Below are 27,412 nucleotides of genomic sequence, written 5' to 3'. Positions count from 1 at the left end.
TTCTTAATTAGTTGCGAAATACGCTACACTGAAAATATGAAATTTGTTTTTATGAAAATTTTTCAGGGTATGAGCAGAATAAAAGAATTACTTTAAGTAGTCATATCTTACGCAGTTTTTAACAAATTTGTTTTCAAAATTTGAAACAATAATTATGGAATTAATTTTTAACTGTATGAAAAATTTTGTTAAATTTCACAATATTTCTAAAATTATAGCAAAAAAAAAAAAAAAACTTAAGACACAAAAATTAATTTATTCTTAAAAATGTTCATATATTCATACATATTTAAGTTAGGTTTATGACATTTTATGCGCCTATTGCAAGTAACAGCCAAAGTAATCGGTACATGTAACAAGTTTATTATTGATTTTCTGGCATAGGGTGTACAAAAATGCTCCTTTCCTTTCGTAATTTATTGATCGTCTCTGAAACTTCTTTAGGCCTTAAACTTTATTGCTAAGTATGAAAACTCGCATAACTAATAACCTCTAAAGTTTCAAAATAATCTTCGAAGTATTTCTTGAAAAAGAGAAAAAAAATATCGAAAACTGAAAGTGTCCCTTCCATTATTGTTAGGGTAGTGTATATATATATGGTAGTCATGTGAGCAGGACAAACAGGCACAGGATTAGAGGATAGAAATTCAAGTGACACAAAATTGAAGAGCTCCTCAATAAAAGTTCGGGAAAATCTTGCAACATAAGTCCGTAAAATGTTTCATTTCAGGGAATAAGGAAAATCTTAATAATTAAAATTTGTCTGTTAAATAGGTCGAGGGAAATTAAGTTTTCTCACACTTAGTTACAGAGATAAACGTTAAAAAGTTAATTAATGCATATTTGAACTAAAAATAGATTAAAAGACGGGATGTTAATATTAAAGCGTTTCGCCATGATAAATAAATAATAAATTGTACATCATGATAAATATATATATATATATATATATATATATATATATATATATATATATATATATATATATATATATATATATATATACATACACAGAGAGCGAGAGAGAGAGAGAGAAAGAGAAGAGAGGATTGTGTGTTTTATTTTCTTTACCCTTAAAAGTTGAATCTGGTAACCGGCTATAATTGGAATGGTTTTACTATTAGTTTCTCCTCTTTTCAGTCTTACTTTTACTCCTGAGTTAGCGACTTTTTTAACAGTTTCACTTCTTGATATTTTGCTTTGATAGGGAGTTGATCATGTGTTTTTTACCGTTGTGTACTTTCTGTATGGCGTTAGGATAATGTTTTTTAGCCTACTGCATAAGAAATGAGAAAAAATATCCAATATTATTTTAAAAAATCGAATAAATTATTGTTAGCAAATTATAAAAACAAATATAGAACAAACATATAAGCATTACTGTTTTTGAATGATTTACTTTAGCATCCATGTTTGCAATTCTGAACGAAAAACGTACTAACCTACAATCTTTAAAATTAAGACAAAGAATTTAAGAATTTAAATTTGGAGTTTTTTTAATTTCATTTATTTTCTATAGTTGGTAGATCAAAACATTGAATTTCTGTAGGAAAAATGTCAAAATATGTTATTAGTAATAAACACCTCAAATTTTTATGCATTAGTTAATTATAATAAGAACAGCTTCACTTCCTTTTAAACTATCTTATACTTTGGTCTAAAAATTCTTAATTGTATTATTTATACAAATAGTTCTTTTTCTTAAAAATAAAATCTCAGCACAAACGATTCACGTTTCTGAAATTCTAAGAGAGAGAGAGACACTCACCAATTCTTTATCTTATTATTATTACGTTTATCATTATGTCATCATCATTATGTCATCATCATTATGTCATCATCATTATGTCATCATCATTATGTCATCATCATTATGTCATCATCATTATGTTATCATCATTATTTTATCATCATTATGTTGTATATAAATTCATTAAACTTCTATGTTGACAAAAACACACCTCAAATGTAGTAAATATTATGAAGGTGGGTAGAGGAAAATTTTTTAATCTAAATAATATTATTTATTCCTCTTTTGGTTTTACTTTCATTGTAATTTTTGACGAATTTGTTTTTGTGGTATGCTACAAATTATGTAAATCCTAGTTTTGAATAAAGTTTATATTTTTATACTTAAATATATATATATTTTGTTTTATAATGTACAATGCGGAAAAAATATAAATCTTCCTCTATGGAACACACTCAGAATAAGTTTTGATCGAGTAATCGGATCTTCACAAGTGCTCAATCTCAATGTTTCGAGGGGGTGACCTCAAATATGCAAACTATTTATTGCAGGCGATATTAAGTTACAAAATAAAATACAAAAACGTACTTTCTATGAATAAATACACCTTTTTTGACGGACTTTTTTTTGAATAACAAAATATAGGTTGCAGCCTAATTCTGGTAAATAAAGTCCGAACAGTTTGTCCTGGAGTGTTTGAACCCCTCACTGTCAATTTTACGTTTACTTTTGGCGTATTTTTCCATATTTTGAGAAATTTTTTAAGCGAATCGAAAAATTTTCAAGCGAGTCGAAAAATTTAAACAAATTTATCGAAGGTATAGTATTTATTAATGGTATAAAATCGAAGGGTTACATAAATTTTTACATAATTTTAAAGAATATATTCTTGTTTGTCAAAATACAAATCTGAGCGAAATCAGTGAAAAATCGAATATCCTGATACATCGAATGTTAAATATACGACTTCTTTCATTTAATTAAATACGTTTAATAGTAATTTAAATATACAACTTATTTAAACTTTTTAATTAAATGCATAATTTAAATTAATTTTATCATTAAGTCGTTCAAACGTGGAATCACTTTCTTGACCAAACTATTAGGACCATATGCTTGAGATTATCCCCACGAATCATTAAAATTGAGTTCTATAGTACGTAAAGATTCCTTCATTAAATCAAAAGTTATTGATGGTGATTCTGCTTTTTTATATTCATATATGAGCTCTGAACCTAAAATGTTTCCTGAGATACTAAAAATGTATAGCAAGATCTGTGGTACAACCTGTTTAATGTTTACCTGATAATTTACGACCTCTTTCCAATGCTTCGACTAATGTTGTTGCATCAAAATAAAAGAATTTAACTGGCTTTCTGTGAGGAGCTGTTCGCGATATTCTTGCACCATCTTCATTCTGTAAAGCATAAAACATTACATAAATAATCAATTTAATATTTGTATTAATATCAATACTTTTTAACACTCGTAATCCTTATACAATGAATATTACTTTATGATAAAATAGATTTCGTAAATTTGAATCACCTTTAGAGACCTGCCAATTTTTATCTTCAAGTGATAGTACACCAAGTGGTAGTACATCTTTATGCAATGATTATTGCATTATGATTCAGAGTCTTTGAAATAGATTTAGGAAATTTGAATCCCCTTTAGAGACCTGCCAATTTCTCCCTTCAAGTGATAGTATACCAAGTGGCAGTAATTCTTTTTACAATGAATATTGCATTATGATTCAGAGTCTTTAAAATAGATTTCGTAAATTTGAATTACCTTTAGAGACCTGCCAAATTTTTCCTTCAAGTAATAGTACATAAAGTGGTAGTACATCCTTATACAATGAATAATACGTTATGATTCAAAGTCTTTAAAATAGATTTCATATCAATGGTCGGCATCAATGAACGTTTTTTAAAGATAGACAGCATTTATTGTAAAAATTAAAACGAGTTACAAAGTAAAAGTGTCTTTATATTTTTTTTTCTTCCAGACGTGGACACGTACCTAGGTTTGCAAAACCCTTAATCGTATACTCCACGTCTGGCCGACAGTCTAGCTCGCACAATACACACCACATAAGCAAACAATTACAAAATTCATAACTCCACCACAAATACAAAGCACAATTGCGTTATGCAGATGACAATAATGTGTATCACATTAGTTAATAGAAAATAAATAAATAAAAAAAAATGAAACAACAAATGAAGCAAGAACAATAGTGAGTACACCAGTACATATAGGTGAACAGCAAACAGCAAATGGATATGAAAAACAGCATATGTAGTTGTTGACAAGAAGAAACGTATTTTTTCTTTTTTAAAATTCTCGTTGTGTCGAATTTTGAAGAATAATAAAAAAAGAGAAAAGAAAATTTAAAAGTTTTTTTAAAAATCTAAAAAGTCATGGAAATGTTTTTTTTTTTATTTTTTTTTTTTTTTTTTAAAGTTTTTTAAGGTTTCATGAACATCAAAATTTTGTAGGAAAACATTTATAATGTAAATGTATCTAGCAGTCGATGAATTTCATTCTTAGCGAATGTAGTATTTGTTGGTATGTCGGACAGTCTGAGACGAAGGCTGAATGATCAGGGTTGTAGTTGGTACCTTTGTACGCGTTCGAGTGCCAACAGTTAATGCAATAGCACTCATCGCAATTGCATTCATGGGTGTGATGATTTCCGCCGCATTTTGCACTGGTTGCAGAATACGCCGTGCACTGGTTCGTATGGTGATCCAGGCCTTGACACCACTGGCACCGTCTGAGAACTATGCGTTTCTTGATGATACACTTGTTAAGACCAATGAAGATATATTTCATTTTCAGAAGATGGGTAGCTAGTCTATGCGAAACATTTACTGCGATGCGTTTTTTGTCCGTGCATTTTTTGTGTGGAATGGATTTAAGATACTTTAAAACGTTCTCGTCGTTCGATGAGTAGTTGTTCTGCTGTAGTATGGTAGCTATATCCTCCCCTTCAAATTGAATTCATTTGAACTTTATCTCGAAAATCAATTTTGTTTTGAATGGATGATGTCAATTTATTCTTATCCTTTCGGTTATGGAATTTGATTTCAATGAGGTTTTTATTTTTGAATACTTTTTTGACCACTGTGTCTTTATACAGTAAAACCTGTCTATAACGATACTGTAGGGACCTAAATAAAATATTGTTATAGGCAGGTTATCGTTATAGACAGGTTTGAAATTTAAAAGTATACGTTTAAAACTAATGATAAATTAAACTTCTTTTATAGGCTCCAAATGAAAATTTTACTTAGAATTATGAAACAGCACTGCATGAAAATTTTACTTAGAATTTTTACATCAGCTGCATAAGGATTTGGGAGTTTATTATCCAGATTATAAACAACGTTCTGAACTAATCTTGTTCGATAGTATCCTTTGAAACATTTTATTATTCCCAAATCTAATGGATGTAGAATCGGCGTGCTATTTGGGGGAAAATAAAACAATTTCATATTTTTCAAACTTGGAGGATTGTTGTGAGGAGTGCAGTTGTCAACTAAGAGAGCTATTTTTTTCTTCTTTTTTTTCATCTCCTTATCCACATCAAGTTGTTAAATATTTCTTCTGTCATCCAGGCTCTTTTGTTTGCCTTGTAGTCAACTGGTAAACTTTTCACATTCTTAAAACATCTAGGTTTAGCGTATTTGCCTATAACGAACGGCTTCAGTTTATCGGTTCCAGTACTGTTTGCACAAAGTAGAACAGTTAACCTCTGTTTTGATTTTTTACCGCCTTTACAATTTTCTCCCTTAAATGCCATTGTTTTATCTGGCATGAGCTGATAAAATAAGCCAGTTTCATCAGCATTTCTGACGAAGCTCTTTCCCTCCTACAATACCCCTTCAGACATTTCTACTGCTCTAATTTCCCCTAAAAGTGGCATTTTTTCTCAGAAACAACGAAAGAATATTACATACAAAGGAGATGGAAAAAAAAACATTTTGTTATCTCACATTTAAGCTCGATGGGGAGTCGTTTTCCTACGGTAGAAAAATCGGAATGGAACTATCAACTATTAAAAGAGGAAAAATTATCGTTGTAGACATGTTTAACTGAAAAGTGGTTATCGCTATAAACAGGTTAAAAATACATTGAGTAAATAGGAATTTCACCGGGACCTCAAGGAAATATCGCTATAGACAGGTTTATCGTTATAGACAGTATCGTTATACACATGTTTCACTGTATTTACTGTAATACCATAAAACAGATATAATAATTTGCTGAAAGTTAAAACTATATAATAAAATAAAGAATTAGTGTGTCACATTTTTGGTCATAGATGGCGTCACTGGAGAACAATAACAATCATACCCATTGCCTTAATGGTCTACGACAACAACAATAACCTAAAACTTATGTACGTGTATAGTTTGTCTAAGCTAAGAACTCCTCCCGCCACACGGGTAAGATGGATCACGGGTAAGAGACCCCTAGTCGTCAGGTTAACAGAGGAAGCTTTCGAGGTTTTCCTCTCGATATAATACAAATGCGGGTTAGTTCCAAGGAAAAGTCCTAAACGAATGCAAAATTTCTGCCAATACTTGATCCTGGAGTTCCCTTGTCTTCTGGATTGGGTTCAAAATTAGAAGGCTATGGAGTTGAATATTGGTATTAGTAAACTCAAATTCGGGTCGGCTGTTCAACGATGGTTATGAAATAAAAATATATTGGCTGCTTAGGTGAACCGGGTTCGAATCAAAGGAATGTTTGGTAGATTCGAATTCCGCACCTGGCTCGTACTGACCACAGTGCAAACGTAGGATATCTTCAGTGAATTATGGTTTAGTAGGCTAGAGCCCCATTATCGATAGGCTAGCCGTGAGAGGTTTTTGCGGTTTTCCTTTCTATGTAATACAAAGGCGGTTTAAGATTTAAAAAAAGTCCTCCACGAAGGTAAACATCTCTCAATACTTGCTCCTTGAGTTCCCTTGTATTCTGGATTGGGTTAAAATTACAAGGCTACAGAGTTGAGCATCGGTAGTCGTGAACTCAAAAATTGGGTTGTCTGTTCAGCGGTAATGTATGGTATAAGGCAGAGAGGGTGCGATTGTTCTTGTTTTCCAGTAACGCCATCTATGGCCAGGAATTCGACTTCTGTCACACCCATATGTCACACCCGTTTATAGGGCGGACCCATTCATAGGGCGGACCCATTCATACATCCATTTATTCAACTGCAGATCGCAATTTTGACCTGAACCGGAGAAAGATCTATCTCCAATTAAGCACCCCTAGAATTATTGATTTGTTATGAGAACGTGAAGGACTTTGTGACCTGACAGATCTAACGTGCACCAGTTACCATTTACTGCACGGGGTGTCTTCGGTGTGCTAGATTCGAACTTCTGTCCTTAGGAAAGCGAGTCCAACAGCCTGCTAACCAGGCTATCCCGGCCCCGATTATTTTATCTAATACGTTTAAAGGAAGCGAGAATTTTTTTTGCGTCAATTAAGATCACGGTAAATGAAAATTGAGTGCACGTTCTTAGAAAGCTGAAAACTAATCCACGTAAAAAGAATTACGAATTATTTTTATTTTCTATCATCAGATGCCTAACACAATAGAGGATGCCTAATAATCTTTTAATAATAAGCGAGTGATAAACACCTTATGAAGTCACTTAGTTTCTTGCAACTGGGTATATACTTTAGACGAGAGAGCTAATCTGTCAATCTCGTGGCTGGCTAAACGGGGGTTCAAATCCCAGCGTTGACACCACAATCTGTCCTCTATTATTTTAACACATGACGAGTTTCAAATGTCCTTCAATTGGTCACTCTTCAATTGGTTTACATTGATTATTAGAATAAAAAAAAACTCTCATTTAAGTATGGATGTGTGTTAATCACCTTAGTGGGGATTAACACAAAAAAGTCTAGTAGTTAACATCTGTCACGATAGAAGACACCATTAGACAAGCGGACAAAACCACTTTCCACTGTTCACTTAAAAAAAACCAACGCAACCATTTCTTAACTTCAATATCCACTGAAATTTCATTTTTATCGTTTTGAAACCCTGCTAATGGTAAGTGGTTAAAAAACCGTATAGTTTTGTATTCACGGTTTTCAACTGTATCAGTTGGAAACAGTTTCAAATCCTTAAAGATAAAGAATTGTTTCTAACCGTAAATTTTGCAGTTATTTAGGTAGACTGACTGCTGCTGATTGTTTTACCATAATTTCAGAATGAAAATTTTAACAGTGCACCTAAACAATAATTCCTGATGATTTAAGCACATTTGTCCTTCATGAACTGAACATTGATTGGTTATAGTTTTAATATATTTTTATTTAAATATTTATTTATTACACATAGGCTTTTTACTTCAAAGTTTTCTGAGATTCTAAACTTCAACAACAGAGATAGCTATTACGAAACATATATGTTATAACAACGTATATTTTATAAAATGAAACGTATGTTTTATAAAATGAAAATGTGTTTAAATGATTACTTACAGGCACTGATACAGACATTGTTCTTCTCTTTAGATGTGTTTTTGATTTCTTTTCTTTAAGTTTTATGCAGAAAGAATCGTGAAAGCAATTTTTTGTTGATATTTGACCCATAAAAGCTAGAATGAAATGCATATCATATTTTCATGCAAATCATGCAAAAAATGAAATGTGGGAAATGTATATATTTCAAATATTTAATTAAACAATATATCTAGTGTCGATAATTTTGATGCAATATCATTGGTACAGAAATTATTTGAAGTTAAAGAAACTTTGAATTCGATTATTCATTTTATTTAATTGGACTTCAAAATATTTTCATAATAAGTTGAATAGATATTGAATCTTAATATTACTCAATTTAATTTTATTTTCACGCAGTGTTGATAATAATTGTTTTTGAGGAATGATCCATACGGAGTTCTACATATTTTAAAAACGAAAACATGGAAATTATGTAATGAATTGCATCACAGGAAAGGAGTGAATTTTATGCTGTTTTTGAATTTCTTCAGTTTTAATGGTGTTCTCTACTTCAGAAAATATATGGTTATTTCCATCAAATTTAGAAACTTATTACTAAATTTATCAAATTGTGGAGCTATTTACTGGAAAATTTATAAAACGCTCTAATTAAAATAATTGAACGTACGTCAGTTAATTTTGCTATCAAATTGCACCACGTTGCTGCAAATGGTGGTTAGTTTGAAAGCACTGTTTTATGTTTACTTAGCAGTGCCATCTGTTGACAAAATTTATTTCTGAGTTTGAATTTTAAGGAGAAAGGAAGTTTTGGTTACCTTATCAAAATACAAAAAATTACAGTTTGCATTTACATTTTTCATTTAATTTTTTTAAAAATCATTGGCTGTTTTTGAGATAAATATGCATAATATGACTGTTATATATTAAAAAAAGGTATGATGGAGAGATAAAATTACATATTAATAACAAGTACAATCGTTTTAAGGCAATCATGTTTCATAGATATTTTATGATATGACGTTTTCTTTTTTCTCTTGTCATGCAACTGATTCGTACCATCTGTAGAGAAATTAATTTTGAAGAAGATACTGATAATAATATTTGGTTTACGCTAGAATACATGAATAGCTTCTTGCTATAAGGATCAGATTTTCATGCATAAGTATGTAATATTTTTATTTTTAGAAGTAGACTTTAATCATGCTAGTTTAATGGTGAAATGTTTTCTCAAGGAAATTTTGGAGCGAGCTTGTATGACGTGGTCATACAAAAACTATCACGTCTGCGAAAATGCGTCTTCCGAAGTGGAGATTTCGTGAGATTAAAGACGGAGTAATGTTCAACTTTAGAGAAAAATAATAAACAAAAGATGCACTTCTCAAAGAATTATGTTGACCACAAGTAATTTTGAATTTTACTGATACTAATGTCATACGCACTAATGAATTTTCCATGTATCTATAAAATTAGTTTACTTGAAGGCAGTTTTAAACATTTTTTTTTGAATTTTTCCATTTTCTATAGCTTTAATTGAAATTTTTCTTTTTAAATTTACTTATTTTAATAATTGTTTTAATAATTACTCTAATATTTTAATGTTTAGGATCTTTTAATTTTTATATTGAATTTTTATATCATTAATTAATAATGATACAGAAAATATATACAATAAGTACTAAGCAATGAGAGTAATAATTATGAATTAATAATTAATATCATTCTTAATAATGATGTTAAATAATAATGATATAAAAAAATAATTCCACAACATCCCATTGTAAACTGAGGGAAATCTCCAGAATCTTATGAATAACCTTTGGTAATGTGGCCAGCATTATTTACAAGCCACCTATACTTTCATGACAAGCTGTTGCCCATTAATCTGAAGCTGGGTTTTCTTCAAGCCACCGCTGTGGTTCGAATTACAGTCCTTCACAATGGCAGTATAGTATCTTCAACCGCTGAGCCATTTCTGTTTTTTTTTTAACTACATAATTCTATAACTATCAAGGAAATGTTGATTTATGTGTATAAAAACTTTTACTTCGTGTAAATAATATAATTTTGCATAAATTTAAAATTTGAAATATCACCGTTAAGTGAAGTTTCAAACTTTCAGATTCCATCGAGAAATACATATCTAAAATTAGGTTATTTTTATGAAAAAAGAGCAAGCGTTCATAATTCTGATTTCCAATAAATTATTTACCTGGCTTATCACTTATTAGTCAAAAATATATAAAATATGAAATACACAAAATGTTTTTAAATGTTGTTATAAAACTTTTTTTAAGGGTTATATGTAAGAGAAATAATAAATTATGTTATTTTTCTTTTAAATAATTAATCCATTGATAAATTACACTGGAAAAAATATTACTGAAATAACTTACGATTCTTCGAAGAATTTTGTGATTTGTAAGCTGAGACAGGAGATAGGTATTTAGTGCGCTGACACTTTCCCAATGAATTAGCAGTGTTCAGGTAAATGGGATAAAAATACGCAGTAAGCACATTAGTAGCTATTGCTATCGAATGAGACGGAAAATTGTTTCTTTTTCCTTCGTTACTAATTGTAACTTAATATCAACTTATAATTATCAACTGAATATTAGTGAAATTTACTTTCCTGTAATCTGTAAGACATTTGTATCGACAGCATTGAGAACCCGGATGGAAAAAATTCGGCTAATAATATCGATGCTGAACAATTCTTATCAAATGATTTCATTTTTGAACAGTCAAACTTAGCGGATTAAGATTTTAAAATTTTAATATGGACGTTTGTCTATTGTCTCTACGGATAAACTTAATATCGCATTGTAAATTTGTTGTAGATATTTTTAAAGGAATTAGGATAATGATCATTAAAATAACTACGCCCCTCTTATGCAAGTCAAGTTGTAAAAGAAAGGAGATAATTTAGCATTCCGATCTGCAATATTTTATATTAAGTCTACGTATTACGAGGGTTGCTATTTATATTTCTGGCCTATTAATGAAAAAACAAATATGCAGGATCGAAATTGGTTTTAATGTTTTTCAAAATTTTTTTTGAGCGTTTGTCAGATTATGCGGGATCAAACGCGAACAAATTTTTTTTACGGTCAAATGTTCATGCAATATTTTATTGATGCTAGTCATACTAATGTCCAAAGACGCCTCTATCTCACGTTATGTCACATGACGATCTAGCTTTATCAATTCATGCACAGCATCGATCTTTTCTCTGCACAATAACGGATTTTGGACGACCTGCACGGGATTCGTCCTGGATCGAACATCGGCCACGATTAAGTTCGTTATACCAATTTTTTACTGTGCTGTAGGATGGCGCTTTATCGCTGAATAAAGAATTAAGTTCATCGAGTCTTTCTTGTTTTGACAATCCACGTCGAAAGTTATGAAAAATAATGGCACGAAAATGTTCACGATTCAATTCCATTTTTCGAAAGAGAAGAACTTTTCAATTTACTGTCAACAACACAAATGAAGCTATAATGGTAAATCGTCTGCTGAATTTATGTTTAAAAATATCAAACTTTCGATTAAAATCGTCTGCGGTCACCTAGCAACACTTACTGTTGCCAAGGCCAGAAATATAAATAGCAACCCTCGTACATGGCTCTGTTTTTGCAACGTAAAATGAATGCTAATTTTGAAAATAACTTGATTACATAATTCTTAAATCAGGTTAAACTAGATCTTAATTAAGGATAATCTTAAATAAGGATAAATTAGATATTAATTAGATATTAAATTATAATATTTTTAAGCGGTAAGAAAATTGAGGTGATTTATGTGAGCAAAAGGAACAGGCACCTTCTCTCCTTGTCCGTTTCGCTCACCAATCCCCATAGTATCTGAGTAATCATTTTCTTATCATTGACAATAAACATATTGGTAAATCAAAATTAAAAATGATTCAATTAAAAAATCCCGAATTTTTTTTCTACCAATAAAGATTTAGCTTCCGATATTATTGAGATAAAATTTGATCTTAATCACTGCTCTCGGTTATTATTATAACTTCATTAAAAATTTTTTTTTGTGTTTTGTAGACAAGCATGCATTAAACATATGTTTACATTAAATTTACATCATTTACATAATAGTTTAGCCGACCGGATTGTGTACGGATCAGGGAACTGGCCTTGCATCAGAAAGGTTCAGGGTTCGAATCTCGGACAAGGTGCGGATGTCCTCGGTTATTATTATAACTTCAGTTTCAATTTTTTTTGTGTTTTATAGACAGGTTTACATTAAACATAGGCTTACTTTAAATTTACATAGTTTATATTATAGTTTGGCAGACAGGACTTTAAAGTAGGGGTCAGGGAATTAGCCTTGCATCAGTAAGGTTCCTTGTTCGTATCTCTCACAAGGTGTGGATGTTCGTTCATTCACTCTGTACTATCAGACCTTACGGTGGGAGCAACGTCTCACAGCTAATATGATGCCCCTGAAAGAATGGCCAACACCTCTGCCCTAATACAACTGAATTGACGATATATCAACCCAGGTTGGCGCTGAAAAAGAAAAACACTACACATTACATTTAGTAACAATTAATGTGATGACACATGATTATGATACATAATTAGGATACATGATTATGATACATGATCATGATACATGGTTATGATACATGATTATGATACATGATTACAGTGTATAACTTATTTACCTTTCAATAATAGTAAAGTAATAGATTTATTTTAAAATGTAGAATAATCAGTTAATATCATAGGATTACTGTAAAATTTAATAAAGGAATGCGTTCTTCATTGCCTGGATGGGCCCTGGCCTTCTCGGAAAGTCTCTTCTAAGCATCTCTTTGTTTGGCGGCTCTCCTCCAATTTTCGATTTTCAGAATGGGCATGGCTTTTTTGAGATAGTCTATTTAAGGCGAGGTTTGCCTCTTTGTCTTGTTCTTATAGGCTTGGCTAGAAATGGTTTTCAGCAATTTAGATCTTCTAGCATTGTAACCAGATGTGTTGCCAATTTAATCCTTTAGATTTTTAGTTATTTCACGTATCAGGCTTTTTAAAGATTTCCAAATACAATTCCGAATTGGTTACCGAAGAGTCTTGGTAATGGTTTTGGGGAAATTAATTATAAATTTAATTTTATGATCCATGGTAAAATTTGTTTTTTTTCTCCAAAATTTGGTCATTTAATCATGATGCCTTAGAAAATGTCATGAAAACATTTAGTTGGTTAATTTCCCTTCTCATTTTTGTATTTTTACTAAATATATGGTTATAAAAACTGTAAATTTGAAAACCAGAATTTGCGTTAAACCGTTACGATATGAATGTTTTAAATACAGTATACTTTGATTAAGTTGAATTAAGTTATTTTTCTTATCAGAAATGTTTTTACAATTCCATACTGTAATTTCACCATAAATTTCCATAGTCAAGCACATCTCTTTTTTTATGTGTATACCATATATATGGTACATATTTTCCATTCATCAGGAAGTGTATCATTGCTTCATATAATTTGAAATAAATCAGTCAGGGGCACTGCACAGATATGACCTGAAACTTAACGGAAACAACCTTTTGAGTTTTAAGTAGTTAAATTTGAATAATAATCGAAATTAAAAAAGTAATAATGCCTAAGAATAATATTAAGAAGGCCTAATAAATAGTTTTTGCGTGTAAATGCGCTAGAATTATTTATCTTATTATTATATTATTATTAGGCTTATTATTACCAACGATATTTGGATTTTTTTTTATTAAGGAATACACCATGGGATTTTTCTATCTAATGAGGATGCAAGAAACGATAAGACTGCAATTACCTTTTAAAGACTTAAAGATATATGAATTAAATCTAAACATTATTTAGTGATATGAAGCATGGGATTTCTCTTGGGCTCTTAAATGTTTAAATTTAGCATTTTTCTATTTAAATCAAGTATAAATAGATTTTTAGTGTTACTTTGATGTATGTAGTATTCGAAAAAGTAGGAATACGTGATAATTTTTCTAAACATAGCGCCTACTGAGAGAATAAGTGTTTAACATTTATTTCCTACATTGCTGTTTCACTCATTTCCGCCCCGCTAATATTTCGAATTCCTTTTGACCCAGACTGACTTGAAGCTGAGAGATGACATGCCACATTGCTAACATTTACTTGAGTTACTCACAACCGCAACAAGAGTCCTATTTAGCCCTCTCTATAATTGCCTGGACACAGAATTCCGGATGTGCCATGGCGTGCATGTCACTCCTGACAATATGAAATAGACAATACTGATGCAAATCTAAGCTTCGTGAATTTCTACATTAACAAGCATCGAAACTAAGTGTTATGCTTGAAGTTATGATTGAGTTTTGCAGTTGTAGTTGTAAAAGGCGATATGAGATCGAATGATTCTTTTTACAAAAGAAATATAATGGATTGAAAATTTCGAAAATAACTTTTTAAGTGGATTAAAAAAATATGAAATAGACAATACTAATGCAAATCTAAGTTCCATGAATTTCTACATTAGCAAGCATCGAAACTGAGTGTTATGCTTGAAGTTCTGATTGAGTTTTGCAGTTGTAGTTGTAAAAGGCGATATGAGATCGAATGATTCTTTTTACAAAAGAAATATAATGGATTGAAAATTTCGAAAATAACTTTTTAAGTGGATTAAAAAAATATGAAATAGACAATACTGATGCAAATCTAAGTTCCATGAATTTCTACATTAGCAAGCATCGAAACTGAGTGTTAAGTTATGATCGTGTTTTGTAGTTGTAGTTGTAAAAAGCGATACGAGTTCGAATGATTCCTTTTATAAAAAAAAAAAGAAAAAAAATGTAATGAAATGAAATTTCGAAAACAATTTTTTAAGTGGAATAAAAAGAGATAAAATAATTCTATTTATGTCACATCTAAGACAAAACGTGGGGTGTATCTCTTCGGAAAGTCGTTTGTAAAACAACTTGCGGTGGAGACAGACAATAAAAGAGTTGCGCTCTTCGTTATTTGTTTCAGGTCTAATCGAAAGATGTAGATTTCATTATTTACATCTTTCTTTTTATTTTGTTTCTGGCTGTTTGTTTTTTGTCGAAAAGTGGTTGGAATTTCATTTTCGATGAAATAAAAATAAATTATTTTGGCACCACTTAGAAAATAATTGGAAGTTGAATTTCACATCGAGCAACGAGCTACAATTAAAATTTAGTCATATTTTTCTGTTGTAAATCAATCGGCCGAAGTTACGATTGAATATATGTGTTTTTTTATAAAATAAAAATAAATTATGTTTGCACCACTTAGAAAATAATTGAAAATTGAATTTCGCATCATCCAACGAGCTCCGATTAAATCTTTGTCTAGTTTCTTAGTTGTAAATTAATCAGCTGATTTTTTGAATGAGCATATGATCTTTTTATAAAGTAAAAATGCATTATGTTTGCCCCACTTAGAAAATTATTGTAAATTGCAATTCACATCAAGCAACGACTTTCGATTAAAATTTAGTCATGTTTCTCTGTTGCAAATCAATCGGCCGAAATTTCGATTGATCACATGTTCTTTATATAAAATAAAAATACAATATGTTTGCACCACTTAGAAAAATATTGTAAATTGCAATTCACATCAAGCAACGACTTTCGATTAAAATTTAGTCATGTTTCTCTGTTGCAAATCAATAAACAGATTTTTTTTATTGAACACATGTTCTTCTCATCTAAGCGAGAAATTTTACCTGTAGAAACCATAAAATTATTGAAACTTGTGCTGTCATCCAATACTGTTATGTTACTAAAATTGGAGTAAAATATTGGAAGTTGACTATAAATTTTATTACAATATTCATCCCTCACAGAAGCGAAAGCGAATTAATAAAAACTTAGTATTATAAATAGTTATAATTATCAAAAAGAGTTATAATTATCGAAAATAGTTATAAGCAGAGAAAAATATCTACGTTACAGATGAATACTTTTAACAAAGAAATTCCGTTTTAATTCTCGAATCTAGATAGTTATTGACTTTGAAATTGAATTTCGATTTAAAAAGATACTGTCAATTTCATTACCGTCAACTGAGGGGTTACTTAGGTTTTTGCCGTATTACTCAGGTTCGGCCCAAACAAAATATTTTTATTTTGTACTGAGTAAAAAACAAAATAAAGCAAATGGATATATTTAGGCTTAAAAAGTAGTTTGTAGCTGATTTAAGGTTGTTTTAGTAGTCGTTAAGAATTGTGACTTTTTGTAAACTATTGATTTGATGAATAAATTGTTTACCTCCAAACTTTCGATTGCGAACGAATATAGAGTTGCGTGATAAAAATAAGTTATTAAAATATTACCTCTACTAATCTGCTACCAACTTATGATAATTATTTTTCCTGATTTTCAATTTTTTTATTTATTTCGATGGTACTTTTTGAAATTTTCCTAAACACAGCCAATAAAATCAAGCTAGATATGTAGGATATTTTTGTTTATAAGTGGGCTGACATCAAGAAAAAAATCAGCCCTCTCAATCTCATTTCAGAAGCATACTTCAAGGTTCTTGAGATTGCTAATTAGAGTGTTAGAATAAAAATTTCACCATTAAAAAAAAATAAAAACAAAAATAAAATTTTCCTCATTTTTTTTCCCAATTCAATTTTTTTAAAAGTTTTAATAATTTATTTTTTCAAATAATTCCCGAAGAAACCATTTTTTTTTGCATACTAAGTATTTTATGTGTTCAAAATGTATACTTTATTTCACTAGCAGATACTTGTACAATGGGTTAAAGTTGACTAACATGCGAATCGTGTTCAATTTTTAAGAAAATAGGAAAGTGGTCCAAACAAGCTTCCAGCAAATTTTCAAAAAAAAAAAATTTTTGATTGCGAAAAGCTATCACAGGTTACCCATTGGCAATTTTTATTTTTTGGATAGAGGACAGGATACCCTTGGCATCGTTTTTTTCTTGCTTCAACTTTAACCTTTGGGACCGTGTCAATCTGTTTGGGATGCTCTTTATTTGTGATATTCACCTGAATTCGTATTGAAAATGATTCAGTTTGAAGTGCAGGTTAGAATTTCTGATTTTTAATTAAAACAATGAAAATAAATATATCGTTCAAACGATGAAATTCTCTTTTATTCACAACTCAAGAAGTATTTATGGGACCTCTCTGATCCCATATCTCAAAAATAAACTCACCAACTTAATGCATAACAAAATTAAAAGTGAAAAAGAGAAATATAAAATAATTATCAAACAGCAGCCGTCGCCATAGCAACGCATGCAATGACGACGCATGCGCACTGTTTACTATAACTTTTGAACACAGTTGGAAAGTGTGATGAAGTCCAAATAATAATTCAACCTGCATGCCATCAAACCCATTTTGCCAATGTATAAAAAATAATAATAATTAAAATTTACAGCTTTATTCTTTGTTGATCAGTGAAAATTCAATCTTAGCATTCAAAGGCTAATTATTCTATTTTATTCTTAAAGGGTACGGAAGTGAAAACTCGAAAAATTTACTCCAGTTGATAGACAGATAAGGGTATTTGCATGAAAACAGTTCTGCTTCAATACTTGATACCAGATTGCTATTTATTTTTAAATTAAGTTCAGATTTTTGAAAAAAAGTCAGTTATTACTTCAAACAATGATTTAGGGAATAGATTTCACTGAGCGAGTAGCGAAAGTGCCACTCAAAACTAATAGATTTTTATTCTTTTCCAGATTTGTGGCGACCATTATTCAACCCAGAAGCACACCATTAGCATGGTTTTTCGAAGCTCTGTTGCCAAAAAAAAAAAAAAATGAAAAGCCACAGTTTAAGGGTCCTACACTAGAAGCAAAGTAATAATTTTAAACTCTATAGATCATCTAGGATTTAGAACGGATATCATCTAGGCTTTAGAATAATCTAGGCTTTAGAATGGACAAATAACTTAAATATTTTAAAAGTTTTTAAACTTTCTTTAAAAATCGCCAATTTGGCAACAGTTTCCCACTAAGATGAAAATTATCAAAAACACTGCCTTATTCTCAGTTTTTGCAAATTTTTATGTGCTCAGATAATGCTGCATTAGAGCATGTGTTTAAATATTAAGAACATTAGACCTCAAACGCTTTTCATTTTCATAAAACTGTGTTTTTTCTCCATAGTGCGCTATTTTCAAAATCAGCATAAACAGCTTTAAAATATTTCAAACTTGACCTTACCTAACATTCATGAGCAACTGTTACAGCAGTTGTGAAAATAACATATTATTAGCATAAAAGCATCATTTCATATGACGACAGAGCCTTCAGAAAACAGCCTTAAGGGAAAGTTTCCCCAATGGTGCTCAAATAAGTCTTGGAGAAAAAATTGAAAATTAAAAGCTTATTGAGTTGAACAGCCGCACATCCGGTTTATGAATATGTTGTTAAACGATAACAATAATGTGGATATGCGGTTTTTCCACTGTAATAAGCCTTCTTCGTGGAAGACTTTTTGTTTGCTTTACATGGAGAGGAAGACCACGAAAACCTCTCACGTTTAGCCTGACGGCACGGGGGTTCTTACCCATGATCTGTCTACCTTTGAGGATATTTTACGTCCGCATTGTGGTCGGTGCGAGGCAGGTGTAGAATTCATATCGACTAGTCATCGCTGAAATCCAAACCTGGGTTACTTCATTGGAAGCCGAGCACTCTAACCCCTGAGTCAACACTCAGATCATCTTTTTAAAGTCAGAAACTACTGTTTTCCATTTTTAAGATTTATCAATTGTTTGCTTTGTAACACAACATTTTATAAGGTAAAACTTACTCTCCAGATCTAAATATTCAGTTGCCAATGGCGAGCTGGCTAGTAGATATTTTACGCCCTGTTTGAACAATTCAAACATTTTTTGTTCGATATTAAATTATCATAACAATATATTTTTCTATACGGAATAGTCTTTGAAAAAATAAGTTTTGTAATTGAGTGCAAAATTTTTAATTAATTTAAATAGTTCCAAATATATGGATAATTTTGAATACAAATAGAAATTTTGCAAAGTTTAATATCTTAGAAAATAAAATATATTATAAACGAAAATTCAAACCTATCCTAAAGCTATCAGTTATAGTGTTTCAAAAAATTGCAAAACGCTGTCAAAACATAAAAATATTTCAGCATTTCTCCTATTTCTAAAAATAAAGTGTAAAATTTCAAAGTCCCTTTTTCCAAAACGATTTAAATAAACGAGTATTGGAATAAAATAAAAGAACGAAAGAAGAAAAAAAACTAGAAATGAAATACGAACCGGACGAGTTGTAATAAATCGACTCTTAAAATGTCGACAAACAAATGCATTCACTGAAAAGAATGAAATCGAAAGATACAGTAACATTTAAAAGTAACCAGGAATGAAAAATGATACGAGTTGCAATTCTTCTCTATGGTTGGAATTGGAAATATTTTCCCTATCTATTTATTCAAGAAATTTTTTACGTGGGTTTCATTCAGGGTTCAAGAAAAAAAAAACTAGTTAGCCAATCAAGGATATATAAATAGGAAATTTATATTTTATTATGTGTCTTAAGAATATGTATTTAAAACACAACTAAGAGACTAAAAAGAATGAAAAAGTAGAAAATATTAAAAAAACTGTAAGAATTTAAGATTTATTCAGTTTTATTTACTGCGCTTAAGATGCAAGTATATAGGAACCATATTATAAGGTAAAAAAACAAGGATAGAAAAAATATTTTTTTAAGAGAGAAAGAAAATTTATAATGAAGAAATAATTAAAGTTTAAGGAAAGAGTAAGGAAACAAAACAACTCTTTCTCTCTCTCTCTCTCTCTCTATCTCTATCTATCTATCTATCTATATATATATATCTATATATATATATCTATATATATATATCTATATATATATATCTATATATATATATATACAAATATGGAGAAAACATGGAAATTAGTAAAGATCAATGAAAAGAGAAAACGAAAATTATTAAAATAAAACATTCAAAATTATATATAAATATGTATTAAAAAGCCGGAAAACAAAAAATATGAAAAATTATGATCATCAGCTATATATATATATATATATATATATATATATAAAGAGAGAGAGACATTCGGAAAAAGGTAACATCAAAATATTAATAAATGGGTATAAATATGTGCTTTTGTGGTTAAAATGAAAAGAAATATTAGGAACAATAGCATTATGCGAGGCAAAGTTGTAGGTGGGATTAAGAGAATAAAAAATAATTTTTTTAAAAACCACGTTTTTGTAGTGGAGAATAATAATTAAAAAAAAATTTGAAAAACGAAAAACGTGGGGCACATGAAATACATAACAGTAATGTTATAGTGTGTGTATGTGTGCTCTTGAGAATATGTGTATGTATATCTGTAATTGTATCTGAATGTGGATGTGGAATATGTTTGCGTATATGCATATGTATGTGGATGTATATGCGGCTGTGCATGAGTAAGAAAATGTGTATATGTATGTGTATATATACTGTTATGTATTTCATGCGCCCCACGTTTTTCGTTTTTCAATTTTTTTTTAATTATTATTCTCTACTACAAAAACGTGGTATTTAAAAAAATTATTTTTTATTTTTAATTTTTTTTATTCTAAATTATAATTTTTTTAATTTTTAATTTTTATTTTATATTTTTTAAAAGTTATTACTTTTCAATTATTATTCTTCACTACAAAAAACGCGGTTTTTAAAAATATATTTTTTTATTTAGATTATTTTTCTTAGTCAAGAGTAGTCAAGACTACAACAAGAACACTACTAAAATAATAGAGCTTTCATTTTAAATTAGGGATACAAAAATCTTTAGAGAAAAGCAATTCGCGATCACAACGCTCGAGTACGCCGTCTAGCGGGAGTCTGTAAATATCAGACATTAATTTATCACGTTTTCATTTAGTTCCATCAAAATCATTGACTGAATCAGACGCCATTTTTTAGCAGCAAATAAGAAACAAAATTTCCCTAAGGAAAAGGCCGAAGAACTTGAAAAAAATCTCCAGAATATTAGTAAATCTTTCAGGAACAGAACACGCCAAACATTTGAAGAAAAATTCCTCAATAATTTTTAATTTCTATTATCAACAAACTTGCAATTGATGACTTCCGATTTCGGATACTGTTACAGATGTGTGTATTAAGGTAAAATGCATTTCTTCTGTCTTCAATTCATTACGAATTAAAGTGAAGTCAACATTGCTTTCGTCATTCCAGTGAATAAATATGAATTCAGAACATACAGAATTGTAATAGTTATAGCATATTCTTCTTCATTATAGAATAGTATATATTTCTGTATCCATATAATTCGGAAAACAACAATAAAAAATTATCCAAGTTACTTGAAATAGTGCCATTTGTGCTGATTCTTAATTAATTTTAATCGTTTTCTTGGTAAGTATTTTTTAGTTTTGAAAGAATAAGTTCAACTAGAATTCAGCTATTCTGTTTTTAGCTACATATTCAAATTCATATCAATTATAAAATTTTGCAGTGTAGTATGTTATCTAAAAGTAATGAAGGGATAAACTATGTATCTATTATTTGAGAATAAAGTTTTCAAACAACTTACTTATTTTGCTGCTAGGGTAATAATAAATAATGAATAAATTAATAATGAATAAATTAATAATGAATAAATGAGTAATGAATAAATGAGTAATATAAATAAATTAATAATGATAAATTATTAATATAAATGAATTAAATAATTCATTAAAATTATTTGAAAAAATTGAAAATATAAATAAAGAAAAATTGACATAGGGAAAAATTGGAGCACCGAAATCCTTTTAAAGCGTTCTGCATTGCAATCAGAAAAGACGTTTTATTTCTGGTTTTCAAATTTTGAAATCGCTTTTTTAATAACAAAGCAGCAAACGATACATTTTTTTCTCAAAATTCGATTTTATTATTTACATTAAGAAAATAAAAGGCCAGTCATTTAGTGGAACACTCTGTGGAAGCCAACATAAATGATCTGCAAATCGAATGACCGAAAACAATATATTGATTAATGCTGAAAATTGAGTTTATTTAGTCTTAAATATGTTGATACTGTAGAACAAAAATTATTTAATCCAATGTAATAAAAGATGAGGTGCTTTTCAAAAACGGAGTGCAAAACACTGCTATTTTTAATAAATAAAATGAAAAATGAGATAATTAAAAATAGCACTTTAATTTTAAATTACAAGAAAGCCAGTTTATCTACAAGATATACAAGGAAAATACAAGTTTAATTTCAGAAAGCATACCTCGGGATCATTCAAGCTTCCTCACAATGTAAATTCGCAGCGAAAATGAATGAGTGTAAACTAATTAAGGTAATTATAAATCGTATAACTTTCACCTGGGAAAAATGAGGGCCATAAATTCAAGCTGAAATTAACGCATTGATTGCTACGTATAAGGGATTCGTACCACCATTGTTAATTAAGTCATATTAGCTAAGATCTTAATTCCGTTGAATCATAAATTACATAATAATAATAATCTCAGTCTTAAGCCATTCCTTCTAGGGAGTAGTGAAAGCAACATGTCTGCTATTTGATTGGTATTCATGGCAGTTAAAAGAAGATAAAGAGCTAATTTTTATTCAACAAAAACAATGAAGCATTTTATGCATTTCGTATTTATTTTTGATTCGTAATGCATTTATTCTCTTAATTTATTGATCCTAATCGCCATATATCATGTATTTTAAATAAATGGAAATCAATACAGGTGAAATCTTAATTCTGGTAAATTATAAATTATGTCACCAGTATCTCAGTATTAATATTTTCCTTACGGGTAACATTAAAATATCGGTGCTCTTGCTCTGTAATTAATTGCATCCTTAGGATTGAAAAGTTAGTTTCGATTCGACAAAAATTTATGATGCAACTAGTAATGCATAATTTAAAATAAATTATGTTTGATTTATAATGCTTCATGGTCTTAAACATTGTCGACTTAATCGTCTTATGGCGTCTTTTAAACTCATAACACGTGCTCTAAAGTCATATTAATCATCCGGTTAAGGCAGTAGTTCTAGGGAGTCATAAGTTATATCATCAAAATCTCATTTTTGAACCTTTCCTTATTGGGAACGTTAAAATATCAGTGTGTGTGTTCTTTTTCTGTAATTGCATCCTTAGGATTGAAAAGTAGTTTCGATTCGACAAAAAATTATGATGCAACTAATAATGTATAATTTAACATAAATTATGTTTGCTTCATAATACCTCATTGTTTTAAATATTATCTACTTCAATCGTCTGATGACTTATTTTAAAGTCATGAGCTTTAAAGTCATATTAGTTATTCGGTTAAGGTCATAGTTCTGATGAATCATAAGTTACATAATAAGAATCTCAATATTAAATTTTCCTTATTGGGAATATTGAAATCTCGGCGTGTGTGTTCTTTTTCTGTAATTAATTGCATCCTTAGGAGTGAAAAGTAATTTTGATTCTACAAAAAATTATGATATAACTATTAAGGCATTTTTTAAAATAAATTATGTTTGCTTTATAATGCTTCTTTGTTTTAAACATTATCGACTTCAATCGTCTTATGGCGTATTTTAAAATCATCATAACATGCGCATTAAAGTCATAGTAATGATCCGATTAAGGTCGTAGTTCCAGGGAATCATAAGTTATATTATCAGAATTTCAATATTAATCATTTCCTTTTTGGCAACGTTAAAATATCAGTGCACGTGTTCTTGCGCTGTAATTAATTGTATCATGAGGAAGTAAAATTTGGCTTTGATTCTACTGTAAAATTTGTTTCTAAAGTACAGCGAAAATAGAGAGGCTAACGAAGGAATGAAACGACAAGAAGAAAAAAAAAACAGAAAAAAATTAAAGCAATGGCAAAGAATTTGAGAATCGTTAAAAAAATTTTGAGATTGGAAGTGCGACAGCAAAATCTTATATGCTATTTGATCTACGGTACAGATAGTTGTCACCTGATGAACCGAGTTAAAATAGTTACTTTTGTTTCCGAGATATAATTTTGATCTCAATTGGATGTTTTGCATGATGGGATTAATATCATAGGGACAGGTCGTGATTGATGAAATGTCAGCAAGTTAAATGAAATATTAATATTACATTAAAGATTCATTGCTTCAGAAATTTGATTCAAGTACCAGAGAATTTAATAAGTTACCAATTGGCAATCTCAAAAGAGCGGGAAAAAGTAGAGACAAACAGAAGTGAACAAGTTAAGCTAGATGGAGAAAGCCAACAAGGTGTAGTTGAAATTAAGTAGTTGTTGTAAAACAATGGAAAAATATCGCGTATAATAATAAATAAAAAACCAACAAGGTGTAGTTGAAAAAGAAGTAGTTGTTTCAAACCAATGAAAAATATCGAGTATAATAATAATAAAAAAAAATAGTGCGTGGAGTCCCTCCACGCGGAAGAAGTTAAACTTCACAACCTGCGACGTTAATTGTCGAAGAATCAGCTGTCGTAGAAGGATCACTAGTTCTATTCAACGACTCTTTTCCTGCTCCGCTCCTCGCTTCCGTGCTCTGTAATCACGGTAATATTGTGCATTTTTCCCTCGTGGACCTCTCGAACCAGTGGAAGTGCATGTGGTTACCTCATCGTCTCGCCCTGGAAAATGTATTTGTATTAATAATGTATGTGAATGCGTCATAATGTAATTTCAGAAGAGAAAACCTAACAATAAATTGATATTCACAAGAGACGTACCTTGACATAACCATAAATCCGTCGCATTGTCCGTGGGATTGTTTTCACTCATTTTTTTCTATTGTTATCCACTAAATTTGAAAATAAAAAATACTACCCTATTAAATTATATGTGTATCAAACAAACCAAAAAAAATATTTATAGAAAAACAATTCGCGATCGCAACGCTCGAGTACGCCGTCTAGCGGGAGCCTGTAAATATCGGACATTAATTTATCACGTTTTCATTTAGTTCCATCCAAGTCATTGACTGAATCAGACGCCATTTTTTAGCAGCAAATAAGAAACAAAATTTCCCTAAGGAAAAGGCCGAAGAACTTGAAAAAAATCTCCAGAATATTAGTAAATCTTTCAGGAACAGAACACGCCAAACATTTGAAGAAAAATTCCTCAATAATTTTTAATTTCTATTATCAACAAACTTGCAACTGATGACTTCCGATTTCGGATACTGTTACAGATGTGTGTATTAAGGTAAAATGCATTTCTTCTGTCTTCAATTCATTACGAATTAAAGTGAAGTCAACATTGCTTTCGTCTTTCCAGTGAATAAATATGAATTCAGAACATACAGAATTGTAATAGTTATAGCATATTCTTCTTCGTTATAGAATAGTATATATTTCTGTATCCATATAATTCGGAAAACAACAATAAAAAATTATCCAAGTTACTTGAAATAGTGCCATTTGTGCTGATTCTTAATTAATTTAAATCGTTTTCTTGGTAAGTTTTTTTTAATTTTGAAAGAATAAGTTCAACTAGAATTCAGCTATTCTGTTTTTAGCTACATATTCAAATTCATATCAATTATAAAATTTTTCTGTGTAGTATATTATCTAAAAGTAATGAAGGTATAAACTATGTATCTATTATTTGAGAATAAAGTTTTCAAACAAGGAACTTATCATTTTGGAATTCTCCGGGAATCATAAATCAGGTAAGTGCAATGATTTTTACAATAAAAAATTTGCTTGTAAATATTTTTTTTTCATTTGATGATGGTTCTCTACACTACAGAATGGGTTTTTACGTCTGATTAAGAACTATAAGAATAATAAAAAAAGAAACAATATGAAAGTTTTTATTTCAATGTTAAGAATTCTTAAAATCGTTTTTTTTATCCTAAGAATTCTTTATTTTCCGTTTTTTAGTTTATAATTTTTTGATAAAAATTGTTCTCAAAATACTTTTGAAAAATTAAATGGTATAACATTATGTGTTTATGTATACTTCTTGTATATTCCAATGTTTGAAATAATATGATTCAGAAAAGTATGGTATAAAAATTCGGTACTTACGACGTATTAACGCCACCGCCGCTACAGATTTGGCGGTTTTTAAGTGCCGCCAATCTACACTTAAAATTTTTGCGACAGTTCATAAAATAAAACACTTTATTTAAAATCAAAATAGTTAATTGGATTTCGGTGGAAAATGAGCCGATATAGAGTTTAGCATAGATTCAAAACAATCATATCGCCATATGAACTCTGATGAATAAGATTCCAAATGAAATAACATTTCCAAAACGTACGTTTGCCAAGATAAAGTTTTATGTTGTGGGAATTGGTACATTTTCGTTTTTTCGGTAAAATATTTCCCTCCTGAAAAAATAAAATTGCATCTTGTTTTGTTTTTGGCAAATCCCAAAGACGAATATTCGTAGCACTAAAAATGGCGACAAAAAAGAATTGTTTTTTTTTTTTTTTGTTTTTGTTTCGTCAGCATTCTTTATTTTACGTTTCTTAGTTTCTAAATAATGATTTTTATTGAAACTTGAAATTTTTTGATAAAAATTGTTGTCAAAAAACGTTGTTTACAAAATTAAATTTCATAAAATTATGAGGCTTATGTATACTTTTTGTTCATTTTAATTTTTGAACTAATATGATTCTTAAAACTATAGAATGTAAAGTTTAAATGGGCCTTTCATGTTATATCATTACATTTAGTAATACTATTTCTCGGGCATTAGGTTTTAACTCTTATAAGAATATACATATTTTTTTCTGTTAATGTACAAATATTTTTCCGATGTGTTTTGGATATTCCTTCTCTAATAAAAAGAGATACCATTTTGTTTTCGGTTGTACAAGAAAGATTATCAACCATTTTTCTTTTTTAAATTTAATGAGCCACATTAAAGAAGGAACGTTGCAATGCTACACGATACATCAACGACGTCTCCAGAGTAACTGAATGACGGTTCATATGGAAATCGCAGGTAAGCGTCTCATACAACAACGCCCCCTATAGTTCGTTGCGATCGCGAATACTTTTATGACTTTTATTATTTTTATGCTAGTGAGAACCAAAACAATATGGAAATGAATGAGGGAAAACTGGATCCTACCACGTGATTTCCCGGCCAATAAAAATGTATCGTTAAACGTTTAACGCAACCTTGTTGGAAGTCGCATAAG

At 29.8% G+C, this 27,412-nt stretch overlaps 1 protein-coding gene across 2 annotated transcripts in view; it reads right to left on the bottom strand.

The window, feature by feature from the left end:
* Positions 1-22,561, bottom strand: part of LOC122272056 (long-chain-fatty-acid--CoA ligase 6) — a 75,460-nt gene extending 52,899 nt beyond the window's left edge. Inside the window, exons 1-4 of one of the 2 annotated variants that reach the window (XM_087169339.1) lie at positions 22,529-22,561; positions 12,530-12,780; positions 8,267-8,382; positions 3,053-3,167 (exon numbers count right to left, since the gene is read on the bottom strand). In XM_087169339.1, coding sequence (XP_087025465.1) covers positions 3,053-3,167; positions 8,267-8,377 — 226 coding nt within the window. In that variant the 5' untranslated portion in view covers positions 8,378-8,382; positions 12,530-12,780; positions 22,529-22,561. Of the gene's footprint in view, positions 1-3,052; positions 3,168-8,266; positions 8,383-10,644; positions 10,858-12,529; positions 12,781-22,528 lie in introns of those variants that run through there. The other variant, XM_087169338.1, reaches the window with a different exon arrangement.
* Between the last annotated feature and the right edge of the window lie 4,851 nt (positions 22,562-27,412).

Source organism: Parasteatoda tepidariorum, chromosome 8 (assembly GCF_982258835.1).
Source record: "Parasteatoda tepidariorum strain Cologne lab strain chromosome 8, Ptep-v5.0, whole genome shotgun sequence".
NCBI lineage: Eukaryota > Metazoa > Arthropoda > Arachnida > Araneae > Theridiidae > Parasteatoda > Parasteatoda tepidariorum.
This window is presented reverse-complemented; position numbering and strand designations above follow the sequence as displayed.